At 40.4% G+C, this 17,051-nt stretch overlaps 1 protein-coding gene across 1 annotated transcript; it reads left to right on the plus strand.

Annotated features, from left to right (window-relative positions):
* The first annotated feature begins 633 nt into the window (after positions 1 to 633).
* On the plus strand, positions 634 to 15,915 carry LOC121584804 (serine/threonine-protein phosphatase 2A 55 kDa regulatory subunit B alpha isoform). The gene is made up of 10 exons (XM_041900937.2): positions 634 to 964; positions 1,483 to 1,560; positions 4,171 to 4,268; positions 4,389 to 4,554; positions 4,742 to 4,854; positions 5,015 to 5,192; positions 5,442 to 5,606; positions 5,869 to 6,038; positions 12,273 to 12,364; positions 13,706 to 15,915. The coding sequence occupies exons 1-10, from the start codon at positions 958 to 960 to the stop codon at positions 13,980 to 13,982; spliced, it is 1,344 nt and encodes a 447-aa protein (XP_041756871.2). The 5' UTR covers positions 634 to 957; the 3' UTR covers positions 13,983 to 15,915.
* Positions 15,916 to 17,051: the final 1,136 nt, after the last annotated feature.

The raw sequence follows: 17,051 nt of genomic DNA on the forward strand, positions 1-17,051 counted from the left end.
GTGGGGCAGAAAGTTTCCTATGCTGAGGCAGTGAAGAGAATAGAGGATAGGCCAAGGGTGAGTGAGTCGACTAGGAGCCCCCCCAGTGAATAGACCTGTAGAGAGAGAGCCAGAGACAATGAGTTTTAGTAAGGTTGGATTTCAAGTGTTTATTGCCATGGTGATCAACTGCACTGCACTGATGGAGCGGAAATCACAGAAGATATATGTAGTAGTTGCAGCAGCTGATAAATATTTGGGTGTGAGAGATTTTAGTGCAGAAGATCTACAGAAAGTTTTGAGAGAAGGGGTTCCATCCTCCCAAGCCAACTGCCTGGTGTAGGATCATTTAGGCCCAAGTGTTGGGATGGGGTGGTGGGTTTTGGGGGCAAGTATACAGGACGGCAGGTAGGTATCAAATCTGTTGATGTTTCTTTGAGCAAGGCACTTAACCCTATTTGCTCTGGATAAGTGTGTCTGCTAAATGGCTGAAATGTAAATGAATACTAGGTGCAGGGTTAGATGGTGGTGCAATTTAAGGTTTTCCCTTTATTTTTTGTTTCGTCACAATGTGGAATGCAAATTCCGAACTGAGAAAGGCAGCAATACGCCTAAAAGCGTCTAGTCTACCGGAAATTCACAAGAAGAAGTCTGTCACTGACGTCAGTGCAGGACTAGGTTGCGCCATTTTGAAAGTAGGAGCAGGGAGAGGGAAATTTTGCTAGCAAGCAGCCAGCTAAACCAGAAGCGTTGCAAAGTGTTCCAAGGGAGCATTGCTGATTGTCAAAGTACTGCTAAGCAAGATAAGTGACATGAGAAGTTGAAGAATAGTAGGGGAAAACAGCCACACACTCTATAGCTTTACGATTCCCCTGCACTCAGCGAGATTCTCCTTGTACACACCCTAGCACGGCAAAGTGGAAAGATAAGCAAGGGCCCCAAGCAAGCCCTCCTCGACAGAGATTCCCTCTCACCACCATGGCAGGTAAAGTTAACTAGCAGGCTACTGTCGTTAGCTAGCTATGATGCATGAATAGAATGGTCAAGTTAATCGCACATAAATTCTACAAATTGTTTTGATGTAACGTTAGATTGTCAGCTTTCTTGCCATTTGGAGAGAAACTAGCTAAGGTTAGCGTACTACGAGTTGGGAGTGTAAACGTTACTCTGCATGTGTTGTCCAGCTTTAGCGGATGCTTCGGCTAAGTTAGCTAGTTAGCTAACTGCACCGCCATCAACAACATTAGTTAGCTACCGTAATGTTAACTAACTTTGCTAGTTATCACTTCCACTCTGTATTGAAGCTAACTTTACCAAGCAAAGATTTCTATAAGTTGCTCAATAGTTGTCTTCTCTTGATTATGTTTTATGGAAAGTAGCTACAGTATTCAGGAGATTATAAGCAAAGCATGCTGATCTAGAAGATTCATATTTATCTTTGACATCAGAGCCATTACGATGCAGCTTGATGTTTAAAGCATTGCTCTGTTTGTGGGGTTCCAGGAGCTGGCGGCGGAGGCAATGATGTGCAGTGGTGCTTTTCTCAAGTCAAAGGAGCGATTGATGACGATGTGGCTGAAGGTAAGAGACTGATGATTCGGACGTCTCTAGACTGCTAGCTAGCTAGTTGATGTAGGGTGCAGTAAGCATTGTTCAGACTAACAATCACAGTCACTGACTCACTTTAACTTCTCCTCATAAAACATAATATACCGTAAAACTTCAATTAATAATAGCCTGGGTGTTTAAAGCGTCTTTTTGAGCCATGTGTCTATTAATGCACACAGATCTGGCTCATTTGCACAGTTAGTTGATTGTTTAATTCCAGCGTTCACTTCAAGCATTTTAATCAATGCATTCATTTCCTGCACTGTGTTATCATTTACACATTGTGTCACGTTTCTTTTGTCTTAGTATGCCTCTATTTCGAAGTTGTTGACTGTTTTTGTGTTTGCCAGTTAGCTAGCAGTTCTCAGCTGTTATCAGCCAATGGCTAGCCGTTTTTTACTGGCGATAAAAACGGATGATTGCCATAATTTTTTCAAGTCATTATTGAATTATTTTAGGTAACACATCAAACATTAAACCTTGTAAACTATTCATGGAAATTCATGATAACCTCATAAACAATTAATTTAGAATTGTTTATTTGAAACAGGTGTTTATTTGCTAAAATGTGTGCCGTTGCCTGGCTATTAAAAGGGACAGGTGGCTATTTGAGACTCAGTTTAATTGAAGTTTTAAGGTACCCACAAAACATGTCAAATAATAAAGGGGCATGGCACTTTTGTGATCAGATGTGTGGTGCTAGTGATGATGCATAATTGATTGTCTGGAAATTGTCTGTGACCCAAATGGAAAGGTAAGATGATGTTGGGTGATTCTCATGAAGGAGCTATAGTCTGTCATGACATGCAGTTTTGGTCTGTAGGCAAATAAAGCATTGGTAAAGAGCCAATGGTAACTGTTGTACTTTTCCACTTAAACTCATTAAGATGCTGGGACCACCATGACACTTTTGCTTTTTAATTTGAGAGCTAGTAGCCTAATTGGGTTTCTAGGCTGCATAGACAGTGTTCTTAGTTGCACATAAGATATAGGGAAAGGTATAAGGCTATTGGGTGCCTTTGGCTCACCTCCTCCGTTGAAGTGTATGAATGGCTAGGAGCCGAATATGCTTGATCATGTGTGCACATTACAAGGTTCTGTTTACAGTACAAGCTTTGCCTTATAAGAAGCGTAACAAAGCAGAGTAGGTCAGGATCTGTGTATGTCTGTAGCTAGATTTCCATCCAATTGGCGACAGATTTTCATGTGAATATGAAAAAATCTGCATAAAAACAATATGCGCATTTTCCCACCAGAGATGTTTCCATCAAATGTACTTGTTGTGGATAAAAGGCTCTGCGTGATGATGTAGTGAACATAAATATAACTTTTACGGTTAAATTCCCATGTACCTAATTTAAAACAACAAGTTAAATGGGTTTCCATTGCATTTTCAACTCTACTGATGGTTTTGTCACAATTTTTTTTGCATTAAATATCAAATGTGCCCACTCTGGCCTTGGCACGTGCGCTCTAGCCAACAGCTCGCAGATACAGTACAGGTTTAGCCTAAATGATGAGATTATTATGGACAAAAGAGCAACAGTATTTTTATTTGTCAAACGGCAGCCAAGCATTGATCCTCGTGTCACCAGAATAAAACCCTCAATATTTATTGTAAAGGAGCATCAAGCTCATCACCGTGTACTTTCACCACCCTGTGAAGTTCATAATTTATTTCATCTGTAGCCTAATAAACTGCATGCTTTTCCAAGTCGTATTGGGAGGACCACACAATATATCATCACGTGACTAAAAGTTTACTTCGATATGATAGTTATTATATCAACATTTGCGCATAAATGTTTCTACCACCACTTCTTGCATAATTAATTTTACCAACACAAAAATATCCCACCTTGTCTAGCGTACTTTGTTTTGTCAACATTTGGAACGTTTACTGACATTTGCAGTTTCCATCAGGCCTGTCATTACATTTTTAACCGACATGTACTTTACTCGCATAAAAAGGTTGGATGGAAACCTAGTTACTGTGTGCCTGGCCCTTTTTTAAGTTAATCTGAACAGACTTTCAGACATGCAAAAGGATGCAAGACTCATACAGTGACAATGTGGGATATGCAAGAGTTTTCATGCTGCTGCAAATGATAGTTTCTTTCTGCTTGTTTCCTTTCCCCTTTGTCTGTTCCTATTGGAACTGTGGGGAGGCAGTGTGTGGCTGTGGCAGGAGCTGAGTCAAGCACTTCTCCATAGAACTCCTATTATGTTGGTGATAGCACTACCCTACACTCAGGCTTGTGCCAACCTCAGTCATAAGGGAGAGATTGTTGAGTTGAGCTAAAGGCAGCGGGATGAGAATTCTATGGAAGTGGTTAGCTGCAGATGCTACGTTTGTTTTACATTTTCCCTCTGGGGTGGTTAAGTAGGCCTATATCTTGCTTTCCACAGCTTCACAAAATCAGATGTAGGCTAGTAGTACTATGCTAAGTAGTGAAATCAGTGCACCACTGTAGGGCGCTAGATGCATTGCAAAATGGATAGTTACCCCCCAAAACATTGCAAATGTTGATACATCTTGCAATAAGCAATTTAACATACTAATTGTCATGTTATTTGTGACAGCTGACATCATATCCACTGTGGAATTCAATCACTCTGGGGAGCTACTAGCCACTGGGGACAAGGGGGGCCGCGTTGTCATCTTTCAGCAGGAGCTAGAGGTAAGTGAAGGTTCCTGCTCAACACAGTCCACTAAAATCAATTACTTGACAGAATCTTGTCTCAGTAGTACATTTATTTTTTACATGATTGGAATCAGAATCTGTTATGTAATTGAGCAGAGCAAGAACCAGCCACAATGCAGTGGAGAGTACAATGTTTACAGCACCTTCCAGAGCCACGAGCCTGAGTTCGACTACCTGAAGAGCCTTGAGATTGAGGAGAAGATCAACAAGATCCGGTGGCTGCCTCAGAAGAACGCTGCACAGTTCCTCTTGTCCACAAATGGTCAGTAGAGCAGTGTGTGCATGTAGCCTTACCCTCCCCAGCCCTTTCCTCTGTTGAAGATGGGGAAAACTCTAGATAAGCTGTTCATTACATTGACTCATTTGTATGTTTTGAATAGGAGAGGGGAGCAACATAAATATATTGCTGGTGCATAAGCAGTGTGACATACATGTGTGTTGTCTTGCAGATAAAACTATAAAGCTGTGGAAAATCAGTGAACGGGACAAGCGACCAGAGGGGTACAACCTGAAGGAAGAGGATGGGCGCTACAGAGACCCCACTACCGTCACAACACTACGGGTGTGTAGACCTTCACGTACCCACTACCTATACCCTACACACTCAGAGACCCCAACACTGACACAACACTAAGTGTGTGTAGACTCATCCAATATACCTAATCCTATACACACACAACTCATACTACAGAACCTGCTAAATCTCCTCCTCTTCACCATAGGTCCCAGTGTTTCAGCCCATGGACCTGATGGTGGAGGCCAGCCCCAGGCGAGTGTTTTCTAACGCACACACCTACCACATCAACTCCATCTCAGTCAACAGCGACTGTGAGACCTACCTGTCTGCCGATGACCTTCGCATCAACCTCTGGAACCTGGAGATCACTGACCGCAGCTTTAGTATCCTCTGTTTGGTCCCCATCACTGTTCCTTTCAGTCTTTCTGATGAAGGTGATCTTGATCCGTCTCGATTTCATGCTGTCAGATTTTTTAAATTCTACATTGAGTTTGTCTTGGATAGCACTGAAACCAATTTGACTGAGACAGCACAATTCAAGTAATTTGTGGGTCAGGGTAGTTAAGGAGCCCCCTTATTTGTGGTGGTGTCAGAGCTGTTATGTTTGCCCTTGACCTCACTGACCTCCTCAGACATTGTGGACATCAAGCCAGCCAACATGGAGGAGCTGACAGAGGTGATTACAGCAGCAGAGTTCCATCCTAACCAGTGCAACACCTTTGTCTACAGCAGCAGCAAGGGCACCATCCGCCTCTGTGACATGAGAGCATCAGCTCTCTGTGACCAGCACTCCAAACGTAAGTGGCATGTGACAGTGGAGTCCATGATTTTAGTTTCAGACAGAATGCTGTGCCCTGTGGAGACGACCAGGTAAAGTGACTAAAATGGCATATTGATTGAAATGACTACATGTACCCAGTTTTTCGGAGACAGATTAAAAGTACTGAAAAGCCCAGCAATTTCAGAGACCTTGGAAGCAGATGTTTCAAGAGTCCATTCCTGTCATTGATTACTCCAATGAACTGACTAAGCGAGCACACTTCTCCTTGTCTCATTCAGTGTTTGAAGAGCCTGAGGATCCAAGCAACCGCTCATTCTTCTCTGAGATTATCTCCTCCATCTCTGATGTCAAGTTCAGCCACAGTGGGCGCTACATGATGACCCGGGACTACCTATCCGTCAAAATCTGGGACCTCAACATGGAGTCCCGTCCAGTAGAGACTTATCAGGTCAGCTGGTGTCTGTGTGGTGGGAGATAGTGACATCATGGATGTTGCGTCCAAAATTATATTTGCTTGTCCAATCTCTAAACTTTAGTTTGATACATAAATCCTCCACTAGGGGGAGATATTGTGTATAAATGTGTCCTTTACAAATGTGCACCTCAAGACACTCAAGAAGAAGGCCTGATTTCATTATTACTGAAACAGGATACAAGTGGAAAATATAAAGATCCAGTCCATTTTAAAAATTGGCGGCCCCTTACACTTCAGTGTTGTGATGCAAAAATTCTAGCAAAAATGTATAGCGCATAGAATTAAAAAGGTATTGTCGGACATTATTCATTCTAATCAGACAGGTTTTTTACATGGGCGATACGTTGGAGATAATATAAGGCAAGTACTGGAAACAATGGAACACTGAAAAATCTGGGAAGCCAGGCATACTATTCATAGCAGACTTCGAAAAGGCATTTGATAAAGTACGACTGGGGTTTATATATAAATGCCTGGAGCATTTCAATTTTGGAGAATCTCTTATAAATTGGGTTAAAATCATGTATAGTAACCCTAGGTGTAAAATAGTAAATAATGGCTATTTCTCAGAATGTTTTAAACTGTCAAGAGGAGTGAAACAAGGTTGTCCACTATCAGCATATCTATTTATTATTGCCATCGAGATGTTAGCTATTAAAATCAGATCCAACAATAATATCAAGGGATTAGAAATCCAGGGCTTAAAAACAAAGGTGTCATTGTACACTGATGATTCATGTTTTCTTTTTAAATCCACAACTTGAATCCCTCCACAGCCTCATAGAGGATCTAGATACATTTTCTAACCTCTCTGGATTACAACCAAATTATGATAAATGTACTATATTACGTATTGGATCACTAAAACAAACAAATACATTTTTACATTACCATGTAGTTTACCAATAAAATGGTCTGATGGTGATGTGGATATACTCGGAATACATACAGTGGGGAAAAAAAGTATTTAGTCAGCCACCAATTGTGCAAGTTCTCCCACTTAAAAAGATGAGGCCTGTAATTTTCATCATAGGTACACGTCAACTATGACAGACAAATTGAGAGAAAAAAAATCCAGAAAATCAAATTTTAGGATTTTTAATGAATTTATTTGCAAATTATGGTGGAAAATAAGTATTTGGTCACCTACAAACAAGCAAGATTTCTGGCTCTCACAGACCTGTAACTTCTTCTTTAAGAGGCTCCTCTGTCCTCCACTCGTTACCTGTATTAATGGCACCTGTTTGAACTTGTTATCAGTATAAAAGACACCTGTCCACAACCTCAAACAGTCACACTCCAAACTCCACTATGGCCAAGACCAAAGAGCTGTCAAAGGACACCAGAAACAAAATTGTAGACCTGCACCAGGATGGGAAGACTGAATCTGCAACAGGTAAGCACCTTGGTTTGAAGAAATCAACTGTGGGAGCAATTATTAGGAAATGGAAGACATACAAGACCACTGATAATCTCCCTCGATCTGGGGCTCCACGCAAGATCTCACCCCGTGGGGTCAAAATGATCACAAGAACGGTGAGCAAAAATCCCAGAACTACACGGGGGGACCTAGTGAATGACCTGCAGAGAGCTGGGACCAAAGTAACAAAGCCTACCATCAGTAACACACTACGCCGCCAGGGACTCAAATCCTGCAGTGCCAGACGTGTCCCCCTGCTTAAGCCAGTACATGTCCAGGCCCGTCTGAAGTTTGCTAGAGTGCATTTGGATGATCCAGAAGAGGATTGGGAGAATGTCATATGGTCAGATGAAACCAAAATAGAACTTTTTGGTAAAAACTCAACTCGTCGTGTTTGGAGGACAAAGAATGCTTAGTTGCATCCAAAGAACACCATACCTACTGTAAAGCATGGGGGTGGAAACATCATGCTTTGGGGCAGTTTTTCTGCAAAGGGACCAGGACGACTGATCCGTGTAAAGGAAAGAATGAATGGGGCCATGTATCGTGAGATTTTGAGTGAAAACCTCCTTCCATCAGCAAGGGCATTGAAGATGAAACGTGGCTGGGTCTTTCAGCATGACAATGATCCCAAACACACCGCCCGGGCAACGAAGGAGTGGCTTCGTAAGAAGCATTTCAAGGTCCTGGAGTGGCCTAGCCAGTCTCCAGATCTCAACCCCATAGAAAATCTTTGGAGGGAGTTGAAACTCTGTTGCCCAGCGACAGCCCCAAAACATCACTGCTCTAGAGGAGATCTGCATGGAGGAATGGGCCAAAATACCAGCAACAGTGTGTGCAAACCTTGTGAAGTCTTACAGAAAACATTTGACCTGTGTCATTGCCAACAAAGGGTATATAACAAAGTATTGAGAAACTTTTGTTATTGACCAAATACTTATTTTCCACCATAATTTGCAAATAAATTCATTAAAAATCCTACAATGTGATTTTTCTGGATTTTTTTTCTTCTCATTTTGTCTGTCATAGTTGATGTGTACCTATGATGAAAATTACAGGCCTCTCATCTTTTTAAGTGGGAGAACTTGCAAAATTGGTGGCTGACTAAATACTTTTTTCCCCCCACTGTATCCCAAATGAAATAAATGATCTCACTCCAAAAATGTTTAATAGAAAGTTAGCAAAAATAGATAAGATCTTGCTACCATGGAAAGGTAAGTACCTGACAATTTGTGGAAAAATCACACTGATTAACTCTTTAGTATTATCCCAGTTTACCTATTTGCTTATGGTCTTGCTACGCCTAGCGAACAGTTTTTGAAATTATATGAGAGAAAAATATTCAATTTTATTTGGAACGGCAAGCCAGACAAAATTAAACGGGCCTATTTATATAATGAATATGAATTAGGAGGACAGAAATTATTAAATATTAAAGCATTAGACCTATCACTTAAAGCTTCAGTCATACAAAAGTTATACTTAAATCCAAACTGGTTCTCTAGCAAATTAGTAAGATTGTCTCACCCAATGTTCAAGAAGGGACTTTTTCCCTTTATTCAGATTACAACCCCTCACTTTCAGGTATTTGAAAAGGAAATAATCTCCTAAATATCACTATTTCTAAAACAAGCCATAGAAAGTTGTTTGCAATTTCAATTTAATCCTCCAGAAATGACAGAACAAATATTGCAACAAATATTGTGGTTAAACTCAAATATACTAATTGATGATAAACCGTTCTTTTTTGAGAATGTTTAAAAAAGGTATAATCTTCGTAAACAATATTATCGATAGGAATGGTGGAGTTATGTCGCACATGCAGCTAACAAAAACATATGGAAATGTCTGCTCTACCCAAAATTACAACTAAATAATTGCAGCATTACCGCAAAAATGGAAGAGGAAAGTGGAAGGAGGAAAAAGGAAGGAACTTGTCTGTCGGCCTTGCATTAAAGAACATAATTGGTTAAAGAAAATTGTGATAAATTAAAAAGTTTACCAGTTTCATTTAAGGACCAAAAGATTGACAGCCGTCCCATATAGATTGCAAAATAGTTGGGAAGAGATTTGACGTACCGATTCCATGGCATAGTGTTTATGAACTGATACGCAAAACGACGCCGGATTCAAAACTTAGTTTTTCAATTTAAATTATTATATACAATTCTTGCTACCAATAGAATGTTATTTGTATGGGGGATACAATCTTCCCAGCTCTGCAGATTTGGCTGTGAAGAGACAGAATCATTAGATCATTTGTTTTGGTACTGTCCATTTGTAGCTTGTTTCTGGACACAGGTCCAAGAATGACTGAAGGATTGCAATATTTGCATGGAGCTGACCCTGCAGATAGCACTACTGGGTGATCTGAAAAGTCATAGTCAACTGATCAATAATATAATAATACTTTTAGCAAAGATGTTTATTTTCAATTCACAAACTGTAGAAACAATGAGAATAGAAAGGTTGAGAACTTTTATAAAACATCACAGTACAGTTGAAAAATATATGGCAAATAGAAATCCAATATGGATGGTGTTAAGAGATAGATGGGAGGTGTTGAATGGAGCTGAAGGATGGGACTAATAACAACAAGATAACTAGTGTAAGACATGCTGTGTCCATAATAAGTATATAGGTTATATATTGTGAGCTTTTGTGAAAGAGCACAGTTAGAAAGATATGGCATATAGAAGCATACCAGATGGACATCATGAAAATGATTGGAGGAAGTTCAGGAGTAAAAACAAACAAAATATAATTAGTGACTGTGTCCATAAAATGTATATAGTATGTATAAGCATGAAGTAGAGGCCTAAAGCGTTGTTGTTCACTAGTTTACTCCAATTAGGGAGGGGATGGTGTGGTTGGAAAGTAATAAAGGAGAATATATTTTTAAAGGAGTATGTATGTATGTATGTATGTATGTACAGTGGGGAGAACAAGTATTTGATACACTGCCGATTTTGCAGGTTTTCCTACTTACAAAGCATGTAGAGGTCTGTAATTTCCAGAAAATCACATTGTATGATTTTTAAGTAATTAATTTGCATTTTATTGCATGACATAAGTATTTGATCACCTACCAACCAGTAAGAATTCCGGCTCTCACAGACCTGTTAGTTTTTCTTTAAGAACCCCTCCTGTTCTCCACTCATTACTTGTATTAACTGCACCTATTTGAACTCGTTACCTGTATAAAAGACACCTGTCCACACACTCAATCAAACAGACTCCAACCTCTCCACAATGGCCAAGACCAGAGAGCTGTGTAAGGACATCAGGGATAAAATTGTAGACCTGCACAAGGCTGGGATGGGCTACAGGACAATAGGCAAGCAGCTTGGTGAGAAGGCAACAACTGTTGGCGCAATTATTAGAAAATGGAAGAAGTTGAAGATGACGGTCAATCACCCTCGGTCTGGGGCTCCATGCAAGATCTCACCTTGTGGGGCATCAATGATCATGAGGAAGGTGAGGGATCAGCCCAGAACTACACGGCAGGACCTGGTCAATGACCTGAAGAGAGCTGGGACCACAGTCTCAAAGAAAAGCATTAGTAACACACTACGCCGCCATGGATTAAAATCCTGCAGCGCACGCAAGGTCCCCCTGCTCAAGCCAGTGCATGTCCAGGCCCGTCTGAAGTTTGCCAATGACCATCTGGATGATCCAGAGGAGGAATGGGAGAATTTCATGTGGTCTGAAGAGACAAAAATAGAGCTTTTTGGTCTAAACTCCACCCGCCGTGTTTGGAGGAAGAAGAAGGATGAGTACAACCACAAGAACACCATCCCAACCGTGAAGCATGGAGGTGGAAACCTCAGTCTTTGGGGATGCTTTTCTGCAAAGGGGACAGGACGACTGCACCGTATTGAGGGGAGGATGGATGGGGCCATGTATCGCGAGATCTTGGCCAACAACCTCCTTCCCTCAGTAAGAGCATTGAAGATGGGTCGTGGCTGGGTCTTCCAACATGACAACGACCCAAACACACAGCCAGGGCAACTAAGGAGTGGCTCCGTAAGAAGCATCTCAAGGTCCTGGAGTGGCCTAGCCAGTCTCCAGACCTGAACCCAATAGAAAATCTTTGGAGGGAGCTGAAAGTCCGTATTGCCCAGCGACAGCCCCGAAACCTGAAAGATCTGGAGAAGGTCTGTATGGAGGAGTGGGCCAAAATCCCTGCTGCAGTGTGTGCAAACCTGGTCAAGACCTACAGGAAACGTATGATCTCTGTAATTGCAAACAAAGGTTTCTGTACCAAATATTAAGTTTTGCTTTTCTGATGTATCAAATACTTATGTCATGCAATAAAATGCAAATTAATTACATAAAAATCATACAATGTGATTTTCTGGATTTTCTGTTTTAGATTCCGTCTCTCACAGTTGAAGTGTACCTATGATAAAAAATTACAGACCTCTACATGCTTTGTAAGTAGGAAAACCTGCAAAATCTGCAGTGTATCAAATACTTGTTCTCCCCACTGTATATGCGAGAAAAAAAACAAAAAAACATATGGGGGATTGGAAGTGATGCAGACAATTACATTGATGGAAGTTACAATCTATCTGCAATATTAAAGCTGATCTATTTTTATAATGTTCACCTGTCCTGTATTGGCCCCTGTTGTATTTCACTGTTTTCAAGCAAGGATACAATTGCTTGATTGTTGTATAATTTGAAGGTATGCATATATTAGACTGAACCAATGTATTTTTTTTGTGCAAATATAATGTACTGTTTTCAGTGTCTTGATTTAACTATAATTTTCCTCCCAACAGGTTCATGAATACCTCAGGAGTAAACTGTGCTCACTCTATGAGAACGACTGCATCTTTGATAAGTTTGAGTGCTGCTGGAATGGAAACGACAGGTGAGAGTCAAGTTTAGCATTAGATTTAGCATCAAGTTTAGAATTCATGAATTATGAATAGCTGTCTGACATTGATCAGGAAGTTGATGCTGTATGATGCATTAGATCAGGGATGGGCAACTCCAGTCCTCTGGGGCCGGAGTGGTGTCACAATTTCCCCCCCATCCCTAGCAAACACAGCTGATTTAAACAAATTACATTCTAAACTGAAGATCATGATTAGTTGTTTAAAGGAGTCCGGTGTGTTAGCTGGGGCAATCAATCAGGCCCCCGAGGACTGGAGTTGCCCATCCCTGCATTAGATCAATGTTTGACATTGAGAACACGTTAAAGACTCCTCAAAGTAATAGTTTTATTTATTTATAAGTTGTACATAGTAATTTTATGTTCCATTAGGCCTACAGAAGAAAGGCTGTAGCTACTGTAAGATACAGTACGTGGGGATATCCCCTCATCTGAACTGAGTGGCACAGGCCTTATCAAAGGCTGCCTTTATCGCTGTCAAACAGAACTCAAGGCTCATCCTTGCATTTTCATGTCATCTGAATCCGCCTAGAGTTTGATAAACGGTATTGGCACTTGGATTGGAACCGGTGCTATGGTCAGATTACATTAAAATAGAGCTCTTTGGCGAAGCACACCAGTGGAGGGTTTGGCGTTGAAAAACAGAAGCATATGCAGAAAAGTACCTCATACCTACAGCAAAATATGGTGGTGGAAATGGTTAATTGACCACAAAATCAACATATTTGCAATGGCCATCTCAGTCTCCGGACTTGAACCCCTTTGGAAAAACTGTGCTTTGAATTGAAGAGGGCAGTCCATAACAGCAGATGAAGTATATCAATGATCTGAAAAGATTTTGTATGGAATAATGGTTTAAGATCCCTCCCAACGTGTTCTCCAATCTCAACATTTTAGAAAAAGGCTCAGTGTCATTATCCTCGCACGGGAGGGTGCTAGAGTATTGAAAACAGGGGTGCCAATAATTTGGACCCTTATCTTTTTGAGATTTTTTTTGTATTACTTGTTAAACGAAATCTATTTCTCTGAGCTATTGTATTAGTATAAAATAATATAATTTCCCATCTTATTTTTTGCATATCATATAGTTCAGTATTTGTATTTTATTTAATACAGTATTTTTGCTTATCTTTATCAAGGGTGCCAATAATGATGGACCTGACTTTACATGCCACAATACAGTTGAATTTTGTAAGGCTTAATATGCCTGAGATAAATGAACGTTTTGGTTTGATTCTGTGATCGAAAGACTCGGACGTGAAACCACTGTCAGTCTGCCACTACCCCTGTTTGATACCCAACCCTTGTCCTCCTCAGTGTTGTGATGACGGGCTCGTACAACAACTTCTTCAGGATGTTTGACCGAGGCTACCGGCAGGATGTGACCCTGGAGGCGTCTCGGGAGAGCAGTAAGCCTCGCTCTGTGCTCAAGCCCCGCAAGGTGTGCACAGGTGGGAAGCGCAAGAAGGACGAGATCAGTGTAGACAGCCTGGACTTTAACAAGAAGATCCTCCACACGGCCTGGCACCCTCAGGACAACATCATCGCAGTGGCCACCACTAACAACCTCTATATATTTCAGGACAAACTGTAACAAATATTCAATGAACCCTTCATATCCCAGATCCCACTTTAGCCCCACTATTCTAGTCCCCAAAACCTCAACTGGAGAAGTGCAGCATAACGCCTCTGTTTTGATGTCTTTCTTCATCTTATTTTCTGTTCAGGGGGCTCCAACAGTACCACACTTCTCCTGCCACATTGCAACTGTTGTCCACTACATCCCAAAGGGAACACTTTTATAACACTAGTCTTTGGGATATTGTTTATTTTGTTAATTTACTATGTTGCTCATTTAACGGTTTTGTATATACAAGAATTTTTTTCTTTTGATAGGAAGTTATTTCAACTGGGTTCCCTCCCACCCCTCCATTGTTGACACAGATCACAACATTGCTATTCTTCACTGACCAAATTGGCAAGCTGTCAGCTCTCCATTTTTGTCCCAGGCCATTTGTCAAGTTGCCAAGTTTGATGTAGACACACACATACACACACAAAAGCTCAACACAGTTGGTGGGCTGGGTTGGGGTCTGGGGGTAATTTTGAGACGACTATGTAAAATATACAGTTAGCCAGTCTGAGACTACAGACAAGGGTTAACAGTCTGGTAAGCACAGTGCCCTTCTCCAGAGGTAACCTACAGTATGAAGCCGTTGCTTTTCCAAGTAAATGGTAGTGGGCAGAGGCGTTGCAGCCTAATCTCCCTCTTGCACTTAGAGTGCCACCATGTACAGCTCAGCACAGAGGCTCCAGTGCAGTTATTGCAGGAGAAAGACAGGCCTGCCTTGGCTGACCTGCATGACTTGTCAGTTTTTAAATGTGAGCGGCACCCATTTGAACCTCTGCTGCTAAGTTCCATGCATGCGTCTTGACTTATGCTTATGTTTCTTGTAAAATTTAAGTTTTCCCTCTGGATCAAGTTTTTTGTTTGTATGTTTTTTAATGATGTTTTGTACTTCAGATAAAGAATAATCACTATAATTAGTTTATTTTTGTATGAATTAAGAAGACAGAAATATTGATAACCTTTAACCCCCTCACACTACTTGGTGTAGTCTGATCACTGTTGTCTGTTAAGCTGTAGGTTTTTGACTGATCTGTGGACTGAAGGATTACTTGGACTGGTGATAGTTAATGTGACTTATTGTATGAGCATTGTGTTAAATTCAAGTGGGTTTAAAGATGGAGTGCATATGAATGTGCCATTTAAGAAGGGCTTTATGCATGTTGAATGTCCAATAAGTATTTTCAGGTATGTGCCACTGCGGACTCATAGTGGTCATTCGTTTTTGTAATAGGGTTACTTTAACCGATATTGACTGGAATGGATTCGGGTGCTTCTGAGTTTATTAAGCTAGTTCATTTGCGCTAATTGTTTTAACTCCAGTGTGGATTTGTTTGTTTGTGCCATGGCTGTGTTTTCTAAACATTTGCACTGAGTAAAATATCATTTAATAATAAATAGGCCATTGTACGTATGGGAAAGGCATTATCTGTTCGCTTCAGTTTGACTGAAGAAATGCTCTTAACCGCGCGTTCACTGTGTCAGGTTTATTGACTAGACAGGGTTACTGACTTGAAATATTTTATGAAACACAATGTTCTCTCTCTTTGATTGTGCATAAGTTCTTTATGCAGGAAACAAACTCAACTGTTAAGTGAGGCATGTGTTCGTGGGTATCATTGGATGGAATTACTGGTTAATGTCAGCTCAGGGCATTGGAGACAGTATTTCAAATGTACGGTATTTCCAGCGTTTGTACTGTGTTTAGTTAATGTGGCATTCTTTGTTGATGATATTTTGGGAGGTAAATTATTTTTTGTTCTGGCTGCAGCACATGGCTATGCGAATACTTGATTGTGCGCCATTGGATCGTAATAAGTTAGCATTAAGCTTATCAATTGAGTCTCATTTACTAGTAATGCTACCAATAAGCACCATGCAATAAAGGTCATTAGCTCTACTGGTTTTGTGAGGGTCACTTCCTCAAGACTCAGCGTATGTCCTTGTTGAATACTTTGATTTTCTTATGTTTGTTTTGTGGACAGTTTATAACGGCTGTCACTTATAATAGCTGTTGTGAAAATGTGTCATGACATGAGGAACAAGAGTAGCCTACTACTAGCCTAATGTTTAGTCATGGTTAAGATGTAAAATGCTCCATAGAAGCAACACGTTATACCCCTAACCCCATACCACCATCACACTCTTGGCATCAGAACATCACGGCTCAGTTAAGGTACAAATGTAATTGTTGTCACAGATTGGCTCTGATATATATATATGCTGTCAGTTAGACTAAAACATCAATACTTGGCGACACCGGAACAAAATAAATGAATACTTCCCCCCACACACTCCTGTCTTCACAGCTCTTGTGCAAAGCCACCAAATGTCGTTCAGAAGGACCAAATTGCCTTTTTCATAGCAGAGGAAACAAGATAATCAAGTATGTTTCCTGAAGTGACTGGCAGCTTGTCAGGCAGGAGAATGCTCAGGGGAACTTAAATATAATGTATTCACAGGACTCACAACAGAATGCACTTTTTATTTTTGTGAATTTCTTTGATTTTGTATGTTTTGTTTGAGGGCTCTTGATAAAGATTGTGGGAAATTTTGGGTGATAAAAAAAAAAATGAAAACAGGAGTTTTAAAGGTTCACAGTATAGGTCTGTTTGCCTTTGTCAAATGGAATAAAATACAGTTTAGATTAATGAGTAATAAAGAATGAATACAATAATTGTGTAATACGTTTTTGACTTCTTTGAGACACATGAGATGCCTTGTATTTGAATGTCCCCATTATAATGTATAATGTTCTCCTACAGGAAAGTGTATTTTCATTACATACACAAGCAACATTTGAAAATAGAGAAAATAAAGCAAGAGATCAGAAAATTGAAATTCGAAATACAAGGAATATGCATCGCAAACATCTGTTTATTTGACTTATATTTTGCAAAACAAATTAAAGTTAGTAGTGAAATAATTGTGACGTCTCTCAGGTGGGCCAATCATATATGATACGCCTGCGTTCGCTTGGCAGTGTTGCCAATTTAGCGACTTTGTCGCTATATTTAGCGAGTATTCAGACCCCTC

This window comes from Coregonus clupeaformis, chromosome 16 (genome assembly GCF_020615455.1).
Source record: "Coregonus clupeaformis isolate EN_2021a chromosome 16, ASM2061545v1, whole genome shotgun sequence".
NCBI classification, from domain to species: domain Eukaryota; kingdom Metazoa; phylum Chordata; class Actinopteri; order Salmoniformes; family Salmonidae; genus Coregonus; species Coregonus clupeaformis.